General features: G+C 41.2%; 1 protein-coding gene across 7 annotated transcripts in view; it reads left to right on the top strand.

Moving 5' to 3' along the window:
* Positions 1–20,395, top strand: part of atp11a (ATPase phospholipid transporting 11A) — a 36,514-nt gene that overhangs the window by 2,103 nt on the left and 14,016 nt on the right. For 6 of the 7 annotated variants that reach the window (XM_053416976.1, XM_053416982.1, XM_053416981.1 and 3 more), the window contains exons 2-12: positions 16,469–16,591; positions 16,975–17,064; positions 17,330–17,410; positions 17,562–17,669; positions 18,312–18,440; positions 18,642–18,745; positions 18,835–18,882; positions 19,108–19,172; positions 19,270–19,351; positions 19,885–20,035; positions 20,118–20,315. In XM_053416976.1, coding sequence (XP_053272951.1) covers positions 16,469–16,591; positions 16,975–17,064; positions 17,330–17,410; positions 17,562–17,669; positions 18,312–18,440; positions 18,642–18,745; positions 18,835–18,882; positions 19,108–19,172; positions 19,270–19,351; positions 19,885–20,035; positions 20,118–20,315 — 1,179 coding nt within the window. Of the gene's footprint in view, positions 1–15,393; positions 15,569–16,468; positions 16,592–16,974; positions 17,065–17,329; positions 17,411–17,561; positions 17,670–18,311; positions 18,441–18,641; positions 18,746–18,834; positions 18,883–19,107; positions 19,173–19,269; positions 19,352–19,884; positions 20,036–20,117; positions 20,316–20,395 lie in introns of those variants that run through there. The other variant, XM_053416978.1, reaches the window with a different exon arrangement.

Below are 20,395 nucleotides of genomic sequence, written 5' to 3'. Positions count from 1 at the left end.
CTAGGACAAGATGCATGTTACTTGTCTTTCATGGCAGTTTTCCCCGTTCGATAGATAGAATATCAACATGAAGGGTCAATTGTTCTTAAGGCAGTTCAATTTGATAATTTTTCTAATATCCATGATGTCAACATTGTTTTTAAATGCACTACATTCTTTTACCGTCATTTATTAGTAGCTTTTATCCAGGAAGTCCTTGTGGGCTGGCAGGCATTACACTTTGGGCGTGTTGAGATCTGTCTCGGGAAAACGCCTCAAACATCTGGGATTCAGACACAGACTGAATTTTATGGAGTCATAAATAATCCTGGTAGTTTCACGGTAACTGAACAATATTACAAACCAGTAATAAAACAATAAAAACAAGCGGATTCTGTGAAATACCTCAAAACAAACCCAAACAAACCTTAGTATGTAGAACGTATGAAACGTGATCAATATAAATATCACAGCGACTTTCATATTGATTGAATTCTGAGTCTATTGATGTATATAGAAAATATCGCAGAAGAGATGGTAAATTTGGTTAAAAATACTCAAACACATTTAATCTGTAGCCTAAATAAAGTCAGCTGAGGTCACGCTGTAGCCTCCTCGTTACAGGTCGTACTGCGGCAGGATTATTCCGTCTTCGAAGCCAGTCTTTTCAGTGGCTGCCATCTCTGGTTAACCAAAAAGGCAGAAGATGTTATATAAGCCTATGGATCCCTTTTTAAAACAGAACATGTAGAGTTGTAGTCTTTGTGGCTGTCACTCCTGCTCAGGCTGAATGAGAAGCAAATGTATTCACAGTGACGGGCAGGAGCACTGAGACCCAGTGTACTTGTACTGTATTCTTCCCCTTTCTTTTGTCTTCTGAGGGTTGTTTTAGGCTCTGAAAGTTTTAAAAGACACTTTTTTTTATCTTTTAGGATCTATATAGTCACTCCTCACTAATGGACGAGTGTTAGAAATCTATGTGATTGTTCTAGTTCTGAAGTAGCTGCTGTACTTCTCTATTTACTGTGGAGAGTAAAGCATGATAATGACATAACAGCAGTTTCCTGCCGCAGAAATTTGGTGATAACTGGTTTGCTGAGGGTGCATGCGTTTACAAAGCATCATGGGTAAAATTAGCCCATTATTTTGTTTCTGTCACAAGGATCCACTTCTATGAGCACTGATCTTTGAAAATCCTGATTTTAGGACACTTAGTGTTGTTTGAAGCTATTTCCGGAATAATCAAAGACTCCTTGAGCCATCTGAAAAATAATCTGTCTGCTGCTTGATTATTTTTAATGTCCCCTCGCTTGTTTTTTTAGACAAACAATTGTTCACATATGAAAGTATTAAGTAATGTCAGTATAGTTATTCAGTACTTACTTAAATTTAATTTTATGTCATACAAACTAAGAGTCATCTCAGGCTACCACCTTCGGTCACCACTTTTAATACAGGAGAGACATGTACATTAAGTCCAATGAAAGATTAATATGTTTACATTAGGGCTGCAATGATTATTTCATTCGTTAATTCTAGTGAAAAGTTATTTCCCGTCTGAGTCATATTTGTCTTTTGATTTTCCTCCACTGACAGATTCAACATCGATTAAATGAGTAAGAAGAATAGGTGTATGAGGAAATCAATGGGAGCCAAGGCATTGCATAGTTAATCTAATGTTATCTACACTGAATGTCTTTGAAAAGGTCTTCCATCTTGAATAATGAGAGAATCCAAACTGAGGAGCTGCAGTTGTTTTGCAGCTTTGAGTGAAACAAGGTGAAGTTATCATGTCTCTGTGTGTGGTGGTGGGCTGAAGCTGTCAGGCAGCATTCCTCTGCTGCTGACTAATCTTGATTCCTGGACAGGAAGTGCGTCTCCTCTGCGTCTGCTTGGCTTCCTGCCCTCTCATGGAGTGTTGGGTTACCGGCGTTGGCTATACCTTCACCCATTTAATCCAGTTTAATGTCAAAGCTAAGACAAACACTGATCTCATCACGTCACAGTCTACCTGTTGCACGTTCTCATCGGCACATAATCAAGACTAAGCGCTTAGAGTGAGTGAGTAGTGGTTGGTGATCATATTGTTGCCTCAGTAGTGTTACTGTTACTTCATGCAGTTTTGTTAGTGGGGAGTGGAATATAGTAATAGCCAGGTGACGCAGAGGGCAGCGGATCACATGAACTCATTGTCTGGTTGTCAATAATTCATAAGCACGCTGGCTGGCAATGTGGGCTGATGATAATGCAGCTTGTTGTGGAGGCTTCCACTGCAGGCCTTTCTTACTATGGGGTGCAGGGACACCCACGGGTGCTAGAAAAAAGGTGGAGGACCTTAGTGAAATAAGGAATGGATAAATCTTACTCACTTATGTTTTATGTTTTTGGATTTCCGTCCATCTGTCCGTCCTTTTGATGTGAACACGATATCTAACCTTCAGTCGGTCAAACGTCAAGGTCACAAACATGTTTTTGGCGTATTGAACATAATTATCTCAAATTGAAATACTTCTGCATAGAGTTTCCTCAAGCACTGATAGCTTAGACCCGCTAAAGAGGATGCTGATGGGACAGTAATGTGTGTCTGAAGTCACTTTTCAGAACTTTTAAAACATGCATTTTTTTATGTTGTCATATTGTTGGAAATCTATATGTTTGGTTCTATTGCTCCTGTTTGGCAGTAACAGCTGATTTTTCCTCCTCATGCTAATCATTTAACACCTGGCCGTCTATACTGGCCACAGCGTTTACCAGGGTTAACCTCTATACCTAAAGGATTTGGCAGCTCTCGCTAAGCCACTCGGTCTTGGGATTGTTTGGCTGCTTGACTTTACTGCTGTCACTTTTCAATCTCATTTGGCCGCATGTGTCATATTCCATGCTCAGCAAAAAACAAGTAGTGATACGTGTCATGATTTAGTGTTTGACTGAAAGCTGGGCTTATTTTGTGAATGCTAGGATCAGTGGTCTTCCACAAAAACTGACACGTTTGGTGTGTTACTTCTATTCTAAAAACGAGTTCCCAAATTGTTATGTAGTTGTTTTATTTCTCTGAACTGATAACTGATTATTTGATTGTTTTTATTGGAGCAGTAAAATATTTCCTATAATTCAAAACCTGAACCTGCTCAGACAATTATTGTATCACTGCTTTTTTTTTATAGTTTCCATCCTCTCTCCTCTCTCGTCTCCTGAGGAGTGTGCGCTCCATTAAGACCGAGTATCAGTGTTGTTGCGGTAACATTAACAGTGTATTACAGCCCATTGGACGAGGAGACAGATGATGGATCGCCCTGGGTTAATGGTGCGTGGAGGTCTCTATCCAAGGAGAGGTCAGTACAGAGAAGACAGAGAGAGAGAGATGCTGTTTGAACTCAGGCCTTTGTAATAACGTTGCTCCAGGTCGCCTGTGAAAATGCTGAGGGGGTAGATACACCTTAATGTTCTCCCTGTCTGAGCGAATGATCGCTGGTCCACTCGCTGCTGGAACACACCATTCCCCATGGTCCTCATGCCAGAGAGGGAGAAGGAGAGCGGGAAACGTGAAGTAGCCACCCCCTGCCTCTAAATGCTGATGGTGCACTATGCAGACATCACCCCCCACCTCTCCCCCTTCAATTTAGCCCTAACATCTCACCCCTTTCCCCCTCTCTTTGCTTTGTTTACTTGAGACATTAGCCAGAGATTGAACTATTGATTATCTGGATTATTGGCAAGTAGCACTCACCTTGACACAGGAAGTGAAACTACATTTTGCCTTGACTTGCAAGAAATTTTGCTTTAGCGTTTTCTAGTCCCATTAGGTGGATTGACAGACTATCGACCCATAATAAAACAACCACGGTGCTTTCAGACATTTTCCAAAGGGGTTGTATGTGAGGACTCAAATGTCTGAGTCAGTTGCTGCTGACTTTTTCTGGAACGAGTGAGCCCGTCCAAAAGGAAAACTTGTCCCTTCCAGAAGATGCACTTACAACAGTTACACTGAAAGCGAATGTTCAGTGTTTAGTCGGCACTGAAGCCAAATGAGTCGTGCACATGACACAGCATTGATTATTCTGTAAAAATATCAATGCACTTTGGCAGCCACCATGAACTGCACAACAGTGATCCTCTCTCACCACTCTGTCAGTCTGCCCGAGCAGTGCAGCATCAAGTGATATAATTCTGAGCGTTCACATCACTGCACTCTGAAGCGTCTCTGATGGAATTGAGATGACATGTTGTCGTGTTAGAGACAAAATGGACTGTGTGTAATTTTTGGTTTGCACATGACAAGGCAACATTCGTTCAGTTTGGACGCTGACATCAAATGATTTGGTCATTAATTTAGTTTTATTCTGAAGTAAACGATGGCAATGAAATGCTGAAGATATCTCTCTCGATGAGTATCGGACCCAAAAATAGAAGCTTCTCACTGCTGGAGTTGTGTTGGAGGTGTTTCTCACAATCGTCTCGGATAATTCTGTGGTAGAAATAGATCCGGCAGACAAGTGTACCCAGACTGGAAGAAGTATTACCCAGGAGATGAATATAAATAATGGAACAATGGTCACATAAATATATTCTTCTGAGTGCATCTTTCCTAAGGATGAGCCCAAGTGACAGGACCAAACCCTTTTATAGGTGCGATGTGAAGCATTTAAACATGAATAAATAATCACCACATTAATATTTGAGTGTAATAGCCACAAAACAAAAGAAGCCACTGATCCATTTACAGCATTACCTTTTACGTTATGTGTCACCAGGTTGGATTAGGCCATTAAACTGCTGGATTGCAAAAGGAAGGAAGAGCTTTTTTCTTTTTCATTAAAACTCTCAAAAGGTTTGGAAATAGTATGATCAGCCTTCCAGTAAGGGTGCAGGTTTCTGTTTAAGTTTTGTTAAAGATTCACTCACAGTAAATACAAGTCAGCTGCAGCAGCATCTTAGAAAGAGTTGATGCTGGCACTGGTGGGTGGAGTTGAGTAGATGCAGCGCTCAGTGGACTGGGCCTGCTCCAGGTTTTGATCATTGAACCAGTGCAGTGTTTTGCCAACAGCATGGGCGAAGTGCATTTGTTGTATATGTGTTCATTGAGTTATTTCCCTTTGTTTCATGATTGGTGGTTTTGTGTCTTAGCCTAAACAAAGTGCATTTCACAAAAGTTGCACAACATAAAGCTTTTTTCTACCACTACTGCAACTGTAAATGTGACTCTGTGTGAGGCCACAACCACACTTGAGTCTTTTAACCTCAATAGCTGGAGAGTGTGAGGTTCTTGCAATGATCTCATATCCTGAAATCCATTTCTACCACGGCCCTACACCCTGGTCATGTGACTGGTCTCATGAGAACCACATGAGGCCATTAGGTTCCCCTCACCCTCTGATCCGCCGTGTGATTTGTTCTCCCTCGGAGATAATGTGATAATCACGCTTGGTGCAAGGCAGTTGTTGGAACTTGTTATAACCCTTGATGAAAACATATATTTCTCATCCTCTAGGAATGAAAGACAATAAGTCAGTGGTAGAAGTGAGTGCGTTGGAAAGAGCGAACCTGTTAATCCTGTGGTTGTTGAGGAGATAATGAAGAACAAACTGACCACACAGTAATTTTCTCCTCCCTTGCACCCTCTCACATGAGCTTTGTGTGTGTGTGAGATTGAAGGGCAGCAGGATTCATGGGCACATGACAGTGTGATGACATGAATCGGACAGAACAGTGGGGCTCTGTTGAATGGTAATGAAATAAAGTGAAGTCAAAACAGCACAAAGCATAGTTTACATAACAGTCATTTAACATAACCCATTTAACGAGAACAGCCGACTGCAGGCATATTACCAGGACAGCATTTGGATAGTTGAATATTATAAATGAAAACAAATATCAGGTAAACATTCTTTTGTTTTTGTCTTGAAGACAAGAGAATAGTGACATTAGCTGAATAGCAGCAGCTTTTCAAAAGTTCAAACTGGAAGCTGAACAGAAACTAGAGGCTCTAGAACGAGAGGCTGGAATTAGCATTTGACTTCAGTTCTTTATCAGTTGATCATCATGTGATCGATGAGGAGTCCCTGGAGCCCGGACCAGAGACACCAACCAGGAGGGTGGACCAGTTACTGAGGAGTCAGTTTGACCGGCAAACAGACAGAAAAGCAATGGAGAGAGACACGGAGATAAAGGTCAGACAGACTTGAATAATCAGTGAGGCCTCATTAAAGAACTAATGCCAACTCCTGCTCACAGAACCCCAGACTCCAACATGGCGGCAGTTAGTCTCTGACAGGGAATGAATTCACTGCTCAGATGATGAGAATGAAGAGGCTTATTCAGGTAAAGCTCTCATTTCCTCAAATATGTCACCGCCTCGTTTCTCATGTTTTTGTTTCATTTAGTTTCTCTCTGCGTCGTTGCCTTTTATAAAAAAACTTTTATTTGGCCTCGCTTGACATCTGAACACTGCCACAGCAACGGTCGAAGCTTCGAGGAATCTGGGTCAGCAGTAGATCGCAGTAACCTAGAGATCTGCTGGTACACTGTCAAGAAACATCTGATGTCACTTTGTCTAAACTCACACTGCTTTTCTGCAAGTCTACAAAAGATTTGTCGATATGTAAAGCTTCAGTGTTTAATCCTACTTCACCTGTGGCATAAAAACTACTGTTACTTTCATACCCAGACTTCCTGTAAGGTGACCTCACCACGGCTTTGGCCCATTTCCTATCCACTAACATGGAGTAGGGAGCTTTTATGCACTCTAGTGCAGTCAGGTGGTGATTGAGACACTTTGGCTTCACTTTAGGGGAGCTGTCATGTTGTCCATCTTCATATTCTGTCTATGATTTGAGATGATAGAACAGCAGTGCACATTTTAAGTTTTGCCGTCTGTTATGATAACGTTGTTCTTTTTATTGTTTTTTCTGTCACAGTCAGTTAATCAATAAGTTTACAGACCACGATTCATCATCAATTTTAAAAACTCATTGATCATTTCTGTCATTATCCAGCAGCAGAAATGTTCCAGTTCAGCTTCTCAGGGTTTGATGCTTTTCCAAGTCAGAATAAATCAATACCTTCTGCTGTGGATGTGAAAACATCACCTCGGGCTGCAGGAAATTATAATTGTAATTTTCTGCTATTTTATAAACTTTAAATATATAAGGGATTCTTTTTATATGGCAGATTAATTGGGAAATTTAAATTTGCCCTAATTTTATTGCAGTGGTTGTAGAAATGCAGAGGTAGACACTTACGTTTATAGTATGTGTGTGTGTGTTGGAATAATTACTGGCATCACAAACAGTGTAATGAACACCATCCAGCAGCAGTGTAGGACAAACATTAGGGAAGACCGAAAAGTGCTCCCATTAGCGAGCATAGGAGAAAGGCAGAGCGGCTGAAAAGTTAGGGGAATAAACACTTTGGCAGAAGTAACACAAAAGTATTAAAAGCATTTTGGTGCTTTTCTCTGAGCTCCTGAGAGACGAGTAGACAGAGTTACATTACAGCAGGAAGTGAAAGCACTAACGGAGTGCGGTGAAACGCGTATACAAGCCCAAAAGCTAATGGCATCGTCACCATGAGGAAAATAAAAATGTCTGAACAGTTGAAACTTGATTGACGAAAACCCCACAGGACTTTTTGTTGTTACCAGTAATATGAAAGCACCACGGCTTTTACCATAAATGTTTTATAGGTGAGTGAGCCAAGTCCGATATTAGTGGAAACTAAAATCTTGAATGTGAAAGACATACGTGCAGTGGATTATGTTTTTGTTGTATATACCTGCAAGAAGTAGTTAACTTGGAAAATTTGTAGAAAAATGGGAAAGATTAGAAGAAATGTGTTTGTTTATTTGCACATTCTCCTCATGGCGGCATTCTCCACATATACTCCAGCTTCCTCCCACAGTCTAAGACGTGCAGATTAGATTGATAAGAGACTTTATTGCCTGTAGGTGTGAACGATTGTATGTCAGCCCTGTGATTGACTGGTGACCAGTGCAGGTTGCTCCCTGCCTCTAACCCAAAGTCAGCTGGGAATTGCTCCGACCCCCCACAGCCCTCACAGGATAAGCAGTATTGATAAAGGATGGATTGACTGACAGGTCGGCTTTTAACACAGTCATGGTACATTCACACTTATAACTCTTATGCACCCGTTAGTGAAACCAGTAGAAAGGGGGATTTACTCTATTTGTATACACTTTTCAAGGTTATTTATTTTTTCATATATGAATTTTCATCATCTCAGGTAACTTTGGGTATAGCTGACCCTCAAAAGTCATTCTCCTGCACAGAAACCATATAACCAGCATGTTTTATCCACTAAATACTCCTCAACGTATCTGGGAGGGAGCGTGCTATCGCTGCAAAAATGTGTAGTGTTACCCTCTCGTAACAGCCCATTGCTTTTAAATGGTGCTGCTGGAGTTATTTTTGGTTGTGTCCACAAATCAATGCAGGCACTTAATGTGACCTGGGTACCACACGCACACACACACGCACACACACGCAGATGCTCATAGATTCATTAAAACACACACAGATTTGCTGAGTGTAGAAGAACAGGTTTACAGAGGCATTTCCGTAACACCTACGTGTGTGCGATTGGCTGTGTGAAATAAGACAAATTTAAGAAATGGTTAGTTGGGGATAAGTAGACTTGAAGTTTTTACAGAATTTTCTGTGTTCTAGGGTCTCTGCACATTCTTGAAGTTTTACTCTGATGTTTGTGAGAAGCATTGCATTAATGGTGAGCTGAATCATTGGGATTTACGAGACTTAACGACATTTATTCCCATGTGACTTAAATGCAACATGAGGTAGAGTCATGGGGAGGGGTGTCATGTGACCACCAGCAGCACTCCCTTCTAATCCCTCTCTTTCACACACACACACACACACACTCACACACACACACTAGCAGACACACAGTAGCAGACACAATGAAGCAAGTATGACCAGCGTGTATGCTTATTTCCTCAACAAGAATGACACAGGAAATCCACAACAATGCTCCTCTATCCAGCTCTGAGGGAAAAGCAGAGTAGGTGGTCTATTATCTGCCTGCCTTGCATCTATCCTGCATAATCCTGCATCTACTTCATTAAGTGCAGTAACTGCTTAAATCAGCTTAAACGTACCTAAATCCGTACTTCTAGGATGTGGCTTCTAATAGGGCCAAGTATAATCCTGATGCAAAGGAAAAACGCCTCGGGAAGCCACTGAGTATTTGTAATTTGGGGTATTTCAGTCATCAAATTTAAATCCAGAGCAGGGGGTCATGCATATACAGTGTGGGAAAGCAGGTATGTTATTCCAGAGCTCATCTGAGATCTGCTCTGTGAAAACCAGGCTAATGAATTTCTCTGTATAGATAACAGAAGCATTGAGGTCACATCATTCTCCTCCTCTCTTCTTCCCTCCTTTAATTTTGGTCCAAGGAGTACAGCATCAAAACACACACTGTCACTTTGGTTCATTTAATGATAAGGGAACCTAAAATGAGCATCTGGCTGAGTAGGAGGTCCCGAGTTGGGTGGAGGTCTTGATCTCCAAACCTTCTCCAAGTTCAGATGCATTTATGAACAGCAAAAACAAAAGATTAGTTTCCTTTCTTTTTCAACTATTAGATGCCATAAGGTTATGTAAGGACATGCGGGTGTAATGAAAAAAATCATTTGTTTCACTCACACAAACACCAGTACAAACGCTGAATCTTAAAATCCAGTGACTCTGCTCTCATGTGATCAGGGTGGGTGTGTGCGTGTGGTTACAAAGTGGTGACGACTGGAGGGGTCAAATCACTAAATCCCCCAGAGACAGACACTTGCAGACAGTTTGCTTTATGACTGTCTTTGGTTTAACTGATTAGTATTCTGTTGTCTAATCTCTGGTAATGCCACCGTGCCTTGCTGTTGGGAACACACACCCCACAATCACAGATTTCCTCTAACACGAGTCAGTCATCTCTCCTTCACTGGAGTTTGTCCCTTTCAGTCTGGCCTGCAGCTCCTCCTGCCAGCTCCACTATTAAGGCAAAACCTGTACTGAGGCTCATGTCACCATTTGTTCGGGACACATAATCAAAGATCCCAACATATATCCACAAGGTACTGCTGAACCAGCACTATAGGTTCTACCACCAGGGATTTACAGGGGACTTATTGTCTTTCCCTGTTCTGACTGTTGACATCAGTGGACGTTTACATGGTCCTCATAAGTGAATGCAGTCTGATGGATATGTTAATCTGGCAGATTGGTAGTTTAGGGTTTCACCCTCAGAACCTTTTTTTAATGAAAAGTTCAGCATGAAATTCACACTAGAATTAGGTTATAGTAGTTTGAATGCAGATGTTTTGAAGTTTCTGACAGTGGAACCAAAGGAAAATAATCATCAGCATTAGTTAATGTCACATGCAGTTTGTGTAGCTTAAACTTCATTTCAGTTTTTCTGAAAGCCTTTATTGAAAATCTTGAACACTCTCTGTCGTCCACTTCTCTTCAATGCTCGACTCTTAACGCTGCGTCATGCTCTGAGGTTACGAGGGGCCGTTTAAAGGTGGATGATGAGGGTTTATCACTATCTTATTTAGTCTGGCTTGTTGGCCCGGATGAGGCTGAACGACACAGTGACAGATGGGGAACACAGCTGGTATTTAATCTGTGACTCAGGGACACACACAGCATCGCACACGTTTTTATAAACACAATATTTTTTTTTAAAACCTCACATGCACATGTAACATAACAATATCCACAGCACATGTTGATATTTAATTGTTAATCCTCAAATTAATTTGCATTGTGGTCGTTATCTTCGTACATACTGCAACAGTTAATCACTTCACTGTCTCCCAGGCCTCCCAGCTGTGTTATGGCAATAGATCTCCATGTGCAACATGTACGCAGTTTAAAACACAAGCTAATACATGTTCACTTCTACCTGGTTTAAATCATTAAAAGCCTATCGACAGCAATCATGACGAATCTGGAGCCTTCTGAAAATGTTCTGTTGAAGCACTTTCCTGCCAATGTTATGTGCAGTAGTCATCACACACACACACACACACACACTGAGTTACACACACTGTATTTCTGTATTTAATGCCTTGTGATTCAGCAAAGAGGAGGTGATTTCTCTTATCTCCATAGTTCAGCGGCAGCAGAGAGATAAGACACATTCATGAGGCATGTGTGCCATCGTGTTTGCATATGCAACCCTGATGTATACCACAGGATTTAGATGTGTGAGTGTCTCAGTCAGCGGTATCGCTTAGAGCAGGTTCTCTTCCATAGCTCTTTGTCGAGAATCATTTTCAGCGCTGCCTGTTGCAGTAACAGATAAAATACTTAGGAGCCGGTCATCAGTGGAACAAAAGCTCAGCCTTTTAAAAGCTTCACACACACAACAAGTCGTTTGTGTGTGTGTGCGTGTGTGTGTTTGTGTTGCAGTGATTCCTCTCTGCTGCTCGCATGTATCCAGTAATGTTATCTTCACTTTACAGGCATCACACAGCAGCGACTGTAGTGCATGAGATGGAAAACCTTCCTGATAGTTGTTTCCTGGAGGCTGGAGTTTGTGCAATAAACTTCTAACACATCTCAGTACATCCACGGTAATAAGGCTACATTTGAAAACACATTGTTTCTCTTTTATGTCGAGAAAACCGGTTACATTGAATGTATTCTTTGGAGAACAGTGCTGTAAGCTGAAGTGGGAGCTGTTTGGAATTTAAGATAAGGTCACCATCAGTTAAAATGGTTGTAGCAGATCACACAACACAAGTGTTAGTAAAATGTATTCTTATCGTGGAGTTAGAGATTGTGCAGCTATCTTCATATTCTTCAGTCATGCTAGTCATCATAATGTTGTGCAGATTGTCCCTTGAGGCAAATTTGTGAGTTGTTTCGTATTCATGCTGGTCTTGTCACCCACCTTCTCTCAGCAGAACAACACAATAATTATCTGGTTAATGGGTGTTTTTTATAACCCATAATCAAATTACTGATCTATGGTGGCCCAGTAAATTTGCCCGTCTCCTCTCTTGTTTTTCAATCCCTCTTTCCTCCTTTTGTGGCCCGGGTGTGAGTTTGTTTTTAGGAAGTGTGTGTGTATGTGTCACTGTGACCGGATGGGTCCAGCTCTTCCTGTTAACAATTTCTGTTATCATATTGCCCAGTGTGGCTTCAGTTGCTGACTCTAATGTTGCATTCAGGTCATGTGGGAATGAAGAATGTTATCTTAAATCCCCAATTTAACCCGAAAGTGACCTCGGAAAACTCCTTTTCTGCTCGTGAAGGCGTTATCATAAGCAAACCTGTAAATAATTATTATTTTATTCATAATTAATTAACGTAGAGCCAAAGAGATTTTAGTTAGATATTTACACACATTTTCAGGTATATGCTTGACATGTTAACATCGTCTCCCAGACAGGCTGAATAGAATGTGAAATTCAAATTTAAGATAGATTTTTAGATTTTCATGTTTTCTTTGCATGCATTTTAAAATAACTTCCCTGCGTTAGTTTCACTTCCTTTAAACACTCGCACAGACGCACACACCTGTAGAAACACACGCTTTAATGTTCTGTTTGGATGAATTTCAGAATCAAGTAAAGAAGTAGATGAAAACACACTCACCACACAAACAGTGCTCTAGAAGAATAAGGGAAGTGGGACTTTTTTTCTCATCTAAATTTGGACCCTTGACTACAGAGGTAACATGTCATTGTCTTACGTATGCCTGCTCTCATATATGTTTGATGTGGCAGGCGTGTGTGTGTGTGTGATTCCCAGAAAGACCCCCTTTGCTTTCTACTGATGAAGCTCGAAGGAAAGTAGATGTGGCTGCTGATCGATACAGACAGAAACAAAACCTCCACACTCTCTCCATCCTTCTCCCCTGACCACAAATGTTTCCCTTCCAACTATAAATACACTCGCTGAAAACCTGCCGCGTCCTGAAACATAAAACGCACGCAGCTAAAAGTGATTATCAGGGTCCAGAATAGCCCAAAGTCTTGGGTTACATTCAAAAGCCAAAGGCCCGAGCTAGGTTTTATTTTATAAGCCCAGCTTTATTTTGTAAAGATGCATTTTTATTTGATTAAACAGAGACAGGCTTTCATGTAAAAAGGATGAATGCGGATGAAAGCTAAACATAATCGATAGGAGGTAGATTGTCTGGTTTAGAGGCCGTCCAGGTTGTGGTGAGAGATGGGAGTGCAAAGAGGTGAGAAAAGCAATAAAGGTGCATTACGGGGGAAAAGGAGGAGATGACAGTAAGAGAGGAGGCCCAGTCACTTCCATCTGTCTCCATTCAGTGTATCTGATCCATACAGATAATCATCATTTTCTAATAAGATCATCAACTTTTAATGCATGTGTACTTTACAAAGATGACTCTCAAACTGTATTCCTCCTATAAGTTTAATGCCGACATACAAGTTTTTACTTGTTGAGCTGTGCACTGAAGTCCAGACATTACCCTGGAATTTTCAGGAATGGAATACAGCAGGAAAATGTCAGAGTGAGGGAGTGGGCGGGTTGATGATGTTTCTAACACGCACTTGATGCAAGACTAAAGAATACAAAGGTGAAAGGAGAATGCCATACACTTAGAAGATGCTGACGAAAATATCAACTTGGAGAGACAAGGACATTCAAGAGCTACTTTATATGTGAAAGACAAACTCTGGAAAATCTCCAGACTCTGACACATTTTATGAACACTTCCTGGAGTTGGAGGAGCTGATTAACTTGGCTTAGCATAAAGACTGTAAAGACAGGTAAACAGCTGGATCTGCCTCTGTGCAAAGGGAAATAAATTCACCCTTTTAGCATCTCTGCAATTTACGAATTGAGCCGTCAAATAGAAGGAGCAGTTTGTGATGTGACACATTTAGCAGTAGAACGCCTGTAGTGATGAAGATTAAACCAGAATTAATTGCACACCTATTTTCAGTAGCTGCAGGGGAACAGAAACCAGATTCTACTACCAATGATAAAAAAACACACATCATGTGAACCACTGTGCTGTGTGTGTGTGTGTGTATGTTCCTGCTCCATATGCAGTCAACTCACAGGAAGTGTGTAAGAAATGTGTTGGCCGAAGCAGACGGCGCAGGCAGGTGGGCGTGAAGAGGAGAAACAGCAACGCCGTGTGGGCGACAGAGTTGGCAAGCTGTCCATGTGATCTGGTTTTCATCAGATATCAGCCAGTTAGTGTGGTTCTTCTCTGATGCAATGGTTGATTGTGTATTTATTTTAGAACAGACCATTAGGAATGGACTGCTGAATGCATTAACACAGCATCATCACTGGCCGTCCGATAAAGGAAATACGAGGGCGCTGTATATCTTGCAGATATCAGTTTATTATTCATACATCAGTTTTCTCCTTCTTTCCATTTCCCTACCTTTGCTCTCCAATGGATAATTAGAGGTCACAAGATATAAATAGCTCTCCATTTCAAAGAAGGTAACCTTAGAGCAGCGAGTTAACTGGTTATTGTCTGTGTGCAAGTGGAATACACACACACACACACACACACACACACACACACACACACACACACACACACACACACACAAACACACATGTAGAGAAACTGGGACATGCAGCCTCTTGACACTCAATCTCATTGACCGGTCAACAGATTATTGTCAACTCTTGTTAGCGTGTGTGTGTCTGTGTGTGTGTGTCTGTGTGTGAGTTTGTGTGTATGTGTGTGCTAATAACTTTTAGGGACTTAACACCATGTTTATTTGTTCTGATGCTGTGACTGACAGCTGTTTTTGACTGAAAGAAAGAGAGAGAGGGGATTTGGTGTGTTCAAAGTTCAGCTCTCTCGTCCAGGCCTGCCTCTCACTACGGCTACTAAAGCTGAAAACGACCAGGGGCTTAAAGATGACTGTGGCCTGCTGTGACATGAACGCCCTCTGCACACAAGTCAGATTGATGCTGTTGATGACTTTTCTCAAAAAAAAACTTACAATCGCTTCATGATCAATTTGCAAGGTCACTTAAAGATTTTATGCTTTGCTGATTTGGAAAACGTAGTGTTTTCAGATGGTGGTTAAACCTTCAGGTTTTCATCTGTGACCTTCTCCTTTATACTGGCTTGATGGATTAATTTAGAGCTGGTAATAGCCGATGAGCTTCTTTTGTAAAAACTTAGCTGTGCAAAAAGTTCCTTTCTTGCATTTTTTATATTGGAGTTGATCAATGAAAGGATTAATGGAATGCAGGGAGTTTGTCCTTGTCTGTGCTCCCCTCATCCGGCTGGTCATAAAGTGCATGTGTGAGTTTAACACTGCAAGTCTAGTCCTGTCGGAAATACTTTAAGTCAAAATATCTGACGTGCATGTTTTAGGTGTAGCTGGTGTCTCAGAATACAAATACCAACCTCTGCAGTGAAACGTCTATTGGTTCTTGTCCGTATATCTGGCAGACTTTAAGCTCTGTGTTGCGATTTGTAGTTCTTAGTGTATATTAGAAATATGTAAAAGGTGACAGATATATTCTTTGCGTTCATTATATTGGGGGGATGTAAACAACAGCATGAAATGGAAAGATACAAGAAGCAGAAAAAGGGGGTAAGAACATAAACTAAATTGCAGAATTTCAATGTTGGGGCATTTTTAGCTCAAATGTTAAGAGTGAATGAAATATTAGATATTTGAGCTTTTGATGTTATTCGTAAGAGAAGTTGCATGTGGCGTTTTGCAAAATTGGCACATTGGATTTAACATAAACCAATCAGACGACACAAGGAAGCGATGACATTCTGTGGCACTGGCTGTTTCTGGCAAATTGAGAAGGACTGAGAAAATAAGCAGTTTAAAACAAAATCCCTTCTAACACGGCGTCATCTTCATTAAAGTCGTTTGTTCAGTTGATGTGAGCATTAAAAATATCCCAGCAGGAAACAAGTACAACAAAATATCAAAAGAACAAAAAGAGAGGAGCATCGATGGCGGTGAGATCAGTCCTCTGTCTTATCAGTCAGTTTGTGTATGCGCTCAAGTGTGTGTGTGGGAGTTTGTGAGTGTGCGTGTTGTATCTGCATTCCAGGCTGAGTCACATGCAGGTCTGTGTATCCCTGGTAACAAAAGCTCTCATTCATGGACGAGAAATTACTCATTCACTCTAACCCCCTGTAAACGTCTGTGAATCTCTTTCTGTGTGTCACACATGTCCTGTATTTTCTTACTGTGCTAGTGTTTTGATTGGATTTGTGTGAATGCCCGGGTTCCTTACACAATCATTTATGTTCCAGAAAATCCTGGTCAACTCGGATGTTAAATGAAAATGGGAAATCAAGTTTGATTCCCCCGAACTCAGGCCTGGGTTGTGTGAACACAAGGATTCCTTCACAGATCTCTTCTCTATATCACCCATTAAATAAAGTTCTAAATGAAAACTGACCTTACATGAGCAGTGCAAACACACGTATGTTTCATGTCCCACTCACACCTGTTCTGTGTTGTCTGCAGTGTGTTGGTGAGGAGAACTGGGTGGACAGCAGGACCATCTACATCGGACAAAAGGAGCCTCCTCCTGGTACTGAGGCCTTCATACAGCAAAGATTCCCAGACAACAGAATAGTCTCCTCCAAGGTCAGTGACAACGCACACGAAGATCAAATACTCACTTTATTCTTTACTGCTCAAAATCAATTACTCCACCGCTGTATTCTATTTGGAGTAAGAGAGCAGGTATAGAGAAGACAGGAGAGAACAGTTAGTTCTGAAGCACAGTTCAGGCTGCTCTTTTATTGTGAGGGTGAGTTATTCTTGGTAATTTTACTCTGTGTTACTCAAGGATAGGTTTTAGAAGAGAGGATGTTATATATGAAAGGTTTCAGTGATCTGTCTAGTCTGGGCTTCATTGATGTTTTTGTGCAGTTTCTTTTGTCAAATGGTCTTCGTGGCTGTTTTTAGAAATAGATTCATATTTGTACTGTCATTTGATGCATTATTTCACTGTCTCACATTTTCAGTACACATTTTGGAACTTTATACCGAAGAATATGTTTGAACAGTTCAGGAGAGTCGCCAACTTCTACTTTCTCATCATATTTCTGGTCCAGGTAAAATATTTTTGTCTTCATGCATCAAATATTAAATTGTCCACATCTTCTTCTGTGATAAATTCTTTAATTTGTGCTCTATTGTAGTCTAATGCTGTAATCATTTTTTATGTGTTCTATTGTTTGCCTTCAAGTCTTCAGTTTTAACTTGTAAAGAACTTTGTATGGAAAGGTGCTACATAAATAATGTTTATTATCATATAATTTATACATGTTCACACATTCATTTCTCTTTCTCCCTGTGTTTGTGTGTGTGTCACTTCAGCTGATCATCGACACACCCACCAGTCCCATCACCAGCGGGCTGCCGCTCTTCTTTGTAATCACAGTCACGGCCATTAAACAGGTGAGACCATGGTTTTCAGTCTAATTTAACTTTATTGGCATTGACAAAGAACACAACACCAACGCACCATATCACTTTTGCACACCTACCTCACTTCCTCCTCTGTCTCTCTCTCTCTCTCTCTCTCTCTCTGTGTGTGTGTGTGTGTCAGGGTTACGAGGACTGGTTGAGACACAAAGCAGACAACTCTGTCAACCAGTGTTCTGTCCTCGTGGTGCAGCATGGGAAAGTGGTCCGCAAACAAAGTCGCAACCTCAGGGTACGTGTGTGTCTGTATTGTCACCAGATAAATCACTATCATCCCATATAACATAAACAAGCATTAGGTGTATTTTGTTTCATTGGTTGACACTGAGGGATTGTCCTGCTTCTAAGCTGGTTGTGTGTATGTATGTTAGTGGCTCTACATTTTTACAGAAATTTTGCTTTTAACTTCAGTAAGACATTCACGGATAGAAATATTCAGCTGAAGTAAAAGCTCAGTTACTGGATGAAACGTTGTGTGAGAGAACAAATGTAAACAACTGTTAGCTGAGCTTGAACGGCCTGCAGGTGGTGAAGCAGGAGGTTGGCTTGTTTGGCGAACTGCATTAGTAGAAAGTGCATTAGCAACACTAAAAGGATCAGAGCCACGTCATCCTCCAAGACCAGGGGTATAGGGTGGTAATTCCAGTTTTATTTAGACCTTCTATAGTCTTTAACGGCTGGTGGTGGTATTCAGGAAGAAGGCTAACAAATACATTATACCAATATAATAGTACCATCTGTAGTTTTTGCACAATCCAATCGAAACATAACCTCCTTGGTGGATATAACAACAGTTTACATGAGTTATATAGTTAACAGGGTTTCATATAAGACGGTGTATTTATTAATAGATATTAAAATTCCTCTTACTCAGGTTGGAGATGTCGTCTTGGTGAAAGAAAATGAATCTTTTCCTTGTGACCTTATTCTTCTCGCCTCGTCTCGAGATGATGGGACCTGCTTTGTAACAACAGCCAGTCTGGATGGGGAGAGCAGCCACAAGGTGTGTATGTGTGTAAAGGTGTGGCCTGCATTTCCAAGAAGAGTATTTTCTTTTTATTTTTCCATCCCTCTTGCTCTCATTCTCTCTCCCTTTCTCCTCCGCTGCCTCCCTCTATCATCCCCTAACTCTTGTATTTTTAATCTTCATCTTTCCTCTTCTCCCTCTTTCTCATGATTCATTCCCCTTCTCTCCTCCTCTCAGACATACTATGCAGTTCAAGACACCAGTGCCTACAACACAGAACAGGAGGTGGACTCAATCCACGCCACAATAGAATGTGAACAACCACAGCCAGACCTGTACAAGTCAGTACAAGCAAACACTTGCTGACTCTCCAAATGTTGTTGTGCAACATAAACACCTGAAACATATCTCTCCCCTTTGTCCTGTGCAGATTTGTGGGACGTATCAACATCTATATGGAGAACGAGCCTACTGCCAGGTAACCTGAGCCCCTCGCATATCTATATAAATTAGATTGTGCTAATTTTTTCCACTTGATGATAAAATAGAATCAAATCTTTGCTTGATTAGTGATTTCTAACTACGGTAAAGTTTATACTTTTATCCTTGAACTTGTATCATGTTGTATATGTGTACAGGGAGAAAAAATATCAAATTGACAGTCAACTTGTAGAATTCTAAATGTGCTGTCGTCCGTGTGCAGGCCTTTAGGATCAGAGAACCTGCTGCTCAGAGGGGCCACACTCAAGAACACAGACTACATCTATGGTAAAATCACCTGAAATAATAATTGAGGGTTTATTTATTTTGCAGTCTTCTGTTGTGGATAAAGCTCTGGTAAAATCTAATGAATGTAATTTCTCAGCGGTTGCCATTTACACCGGCATGGAAACCAAGATGGCTCTCAATTACCAGTCCAAGTCTCAGAAACGCTCTGCAGTAGAAAAGTAAGCTCTCTCTCTCCCTCTGTCTCTCTTGCTCTCTGTCATTTTAACCTACATACAATCATTTGTTTCTGAAGAAGAAGTTGTTTGCATCAATTATCATTCAAATGAATGCCAAACATCCTTTTCCCCTCCAATTAACACAGACGTGTATCATCATTTGGGTTTTTACTCATCCCTCCATCCATCTGTCCATTTTCATTCCTTGATTTCTTCAGTGGGTCTTTGTGAATCCGTGGCGCACTGACTCGATCACTTTCTCTCCATCTGAATCTTGTAGCCAGATGGCCTGTAGAGATATGTAGGTGGATTACATTTACACTTGGATACAGCGTGTGCCTAATTAATGCATTGGAATAGTATTTGTCTCCCTTTTGCCAAAAAAAACTTGGCTGCGAGTAACTGCCTCTTCTCAGCGGCTGCCTGTATACAAGTATCTATTCTTGTGTGTTTCAATGCAAACACGCTGTACCTGCAGGAACTGAACAGAACTGTGAACAGATATGTCATTAGCTGCTTGCTGTCTCCCCCCACAGGTCAATGAATGCCTACCTGGTGGTTTACCTGTGCATTCTCATTGGCAAGGCCATCGTCAACACCGCACTGAAGTACATGTGGCAGGCCGATCCCAACAGAGACGAGCCGTGGTACAACGATAGGACGGACACAGAGAAGCAGAGGCACATCGTGAGTCTTTCAGTCCAAACACAAATCCTGTTTTCTTTCTCACCTCTCACCTCCTCACACTCTTCATCCTTCTCATCCTCAGGTGATCAGGGCGTTCACAGACTTCCTGGCTTTCATGGTTCTCTTCAACTACATCATCCCCGTCTCCATGTACGTCACCGTTGAGATGCAGAAGTTCCTGGGTTCCTATTTCATCATGTGGGACGACGAGATGTTTGATGAGGAGCTGGGGGAGCGAGCGGTGGTCAACACGTCAGACCTGAACGAGGAGCTGGGACAGGTAGCGAAGCAAACGTAACTCTGAACAAACTAAAGCTGTTTTCAACTCCATGCCAAGACATTTCCTGCTCTATTCTCACA

The sequence above is a fragment of the Pleuronectes platessa genome, chromosome 24 (genome assembly GCF_947347685.1).
Source record: "Pleuronectes platessa chromosome 24, fPlePla1.1, whole genome shotgun sequence".
In the NCBI taxonomy this organism is placed as follows: Eukaryota; Metazoa; Chordata; class Actinopteri; order Pleuronectiformes; family Pleuronectidae; genus Pleuronectes; species Pleuronectes platessa.
The sequence above is the reverse complement of the archived record's forward strand: the minus strand, read 5'-3'. Positions and strand labels throughout refer to the sequence as shown.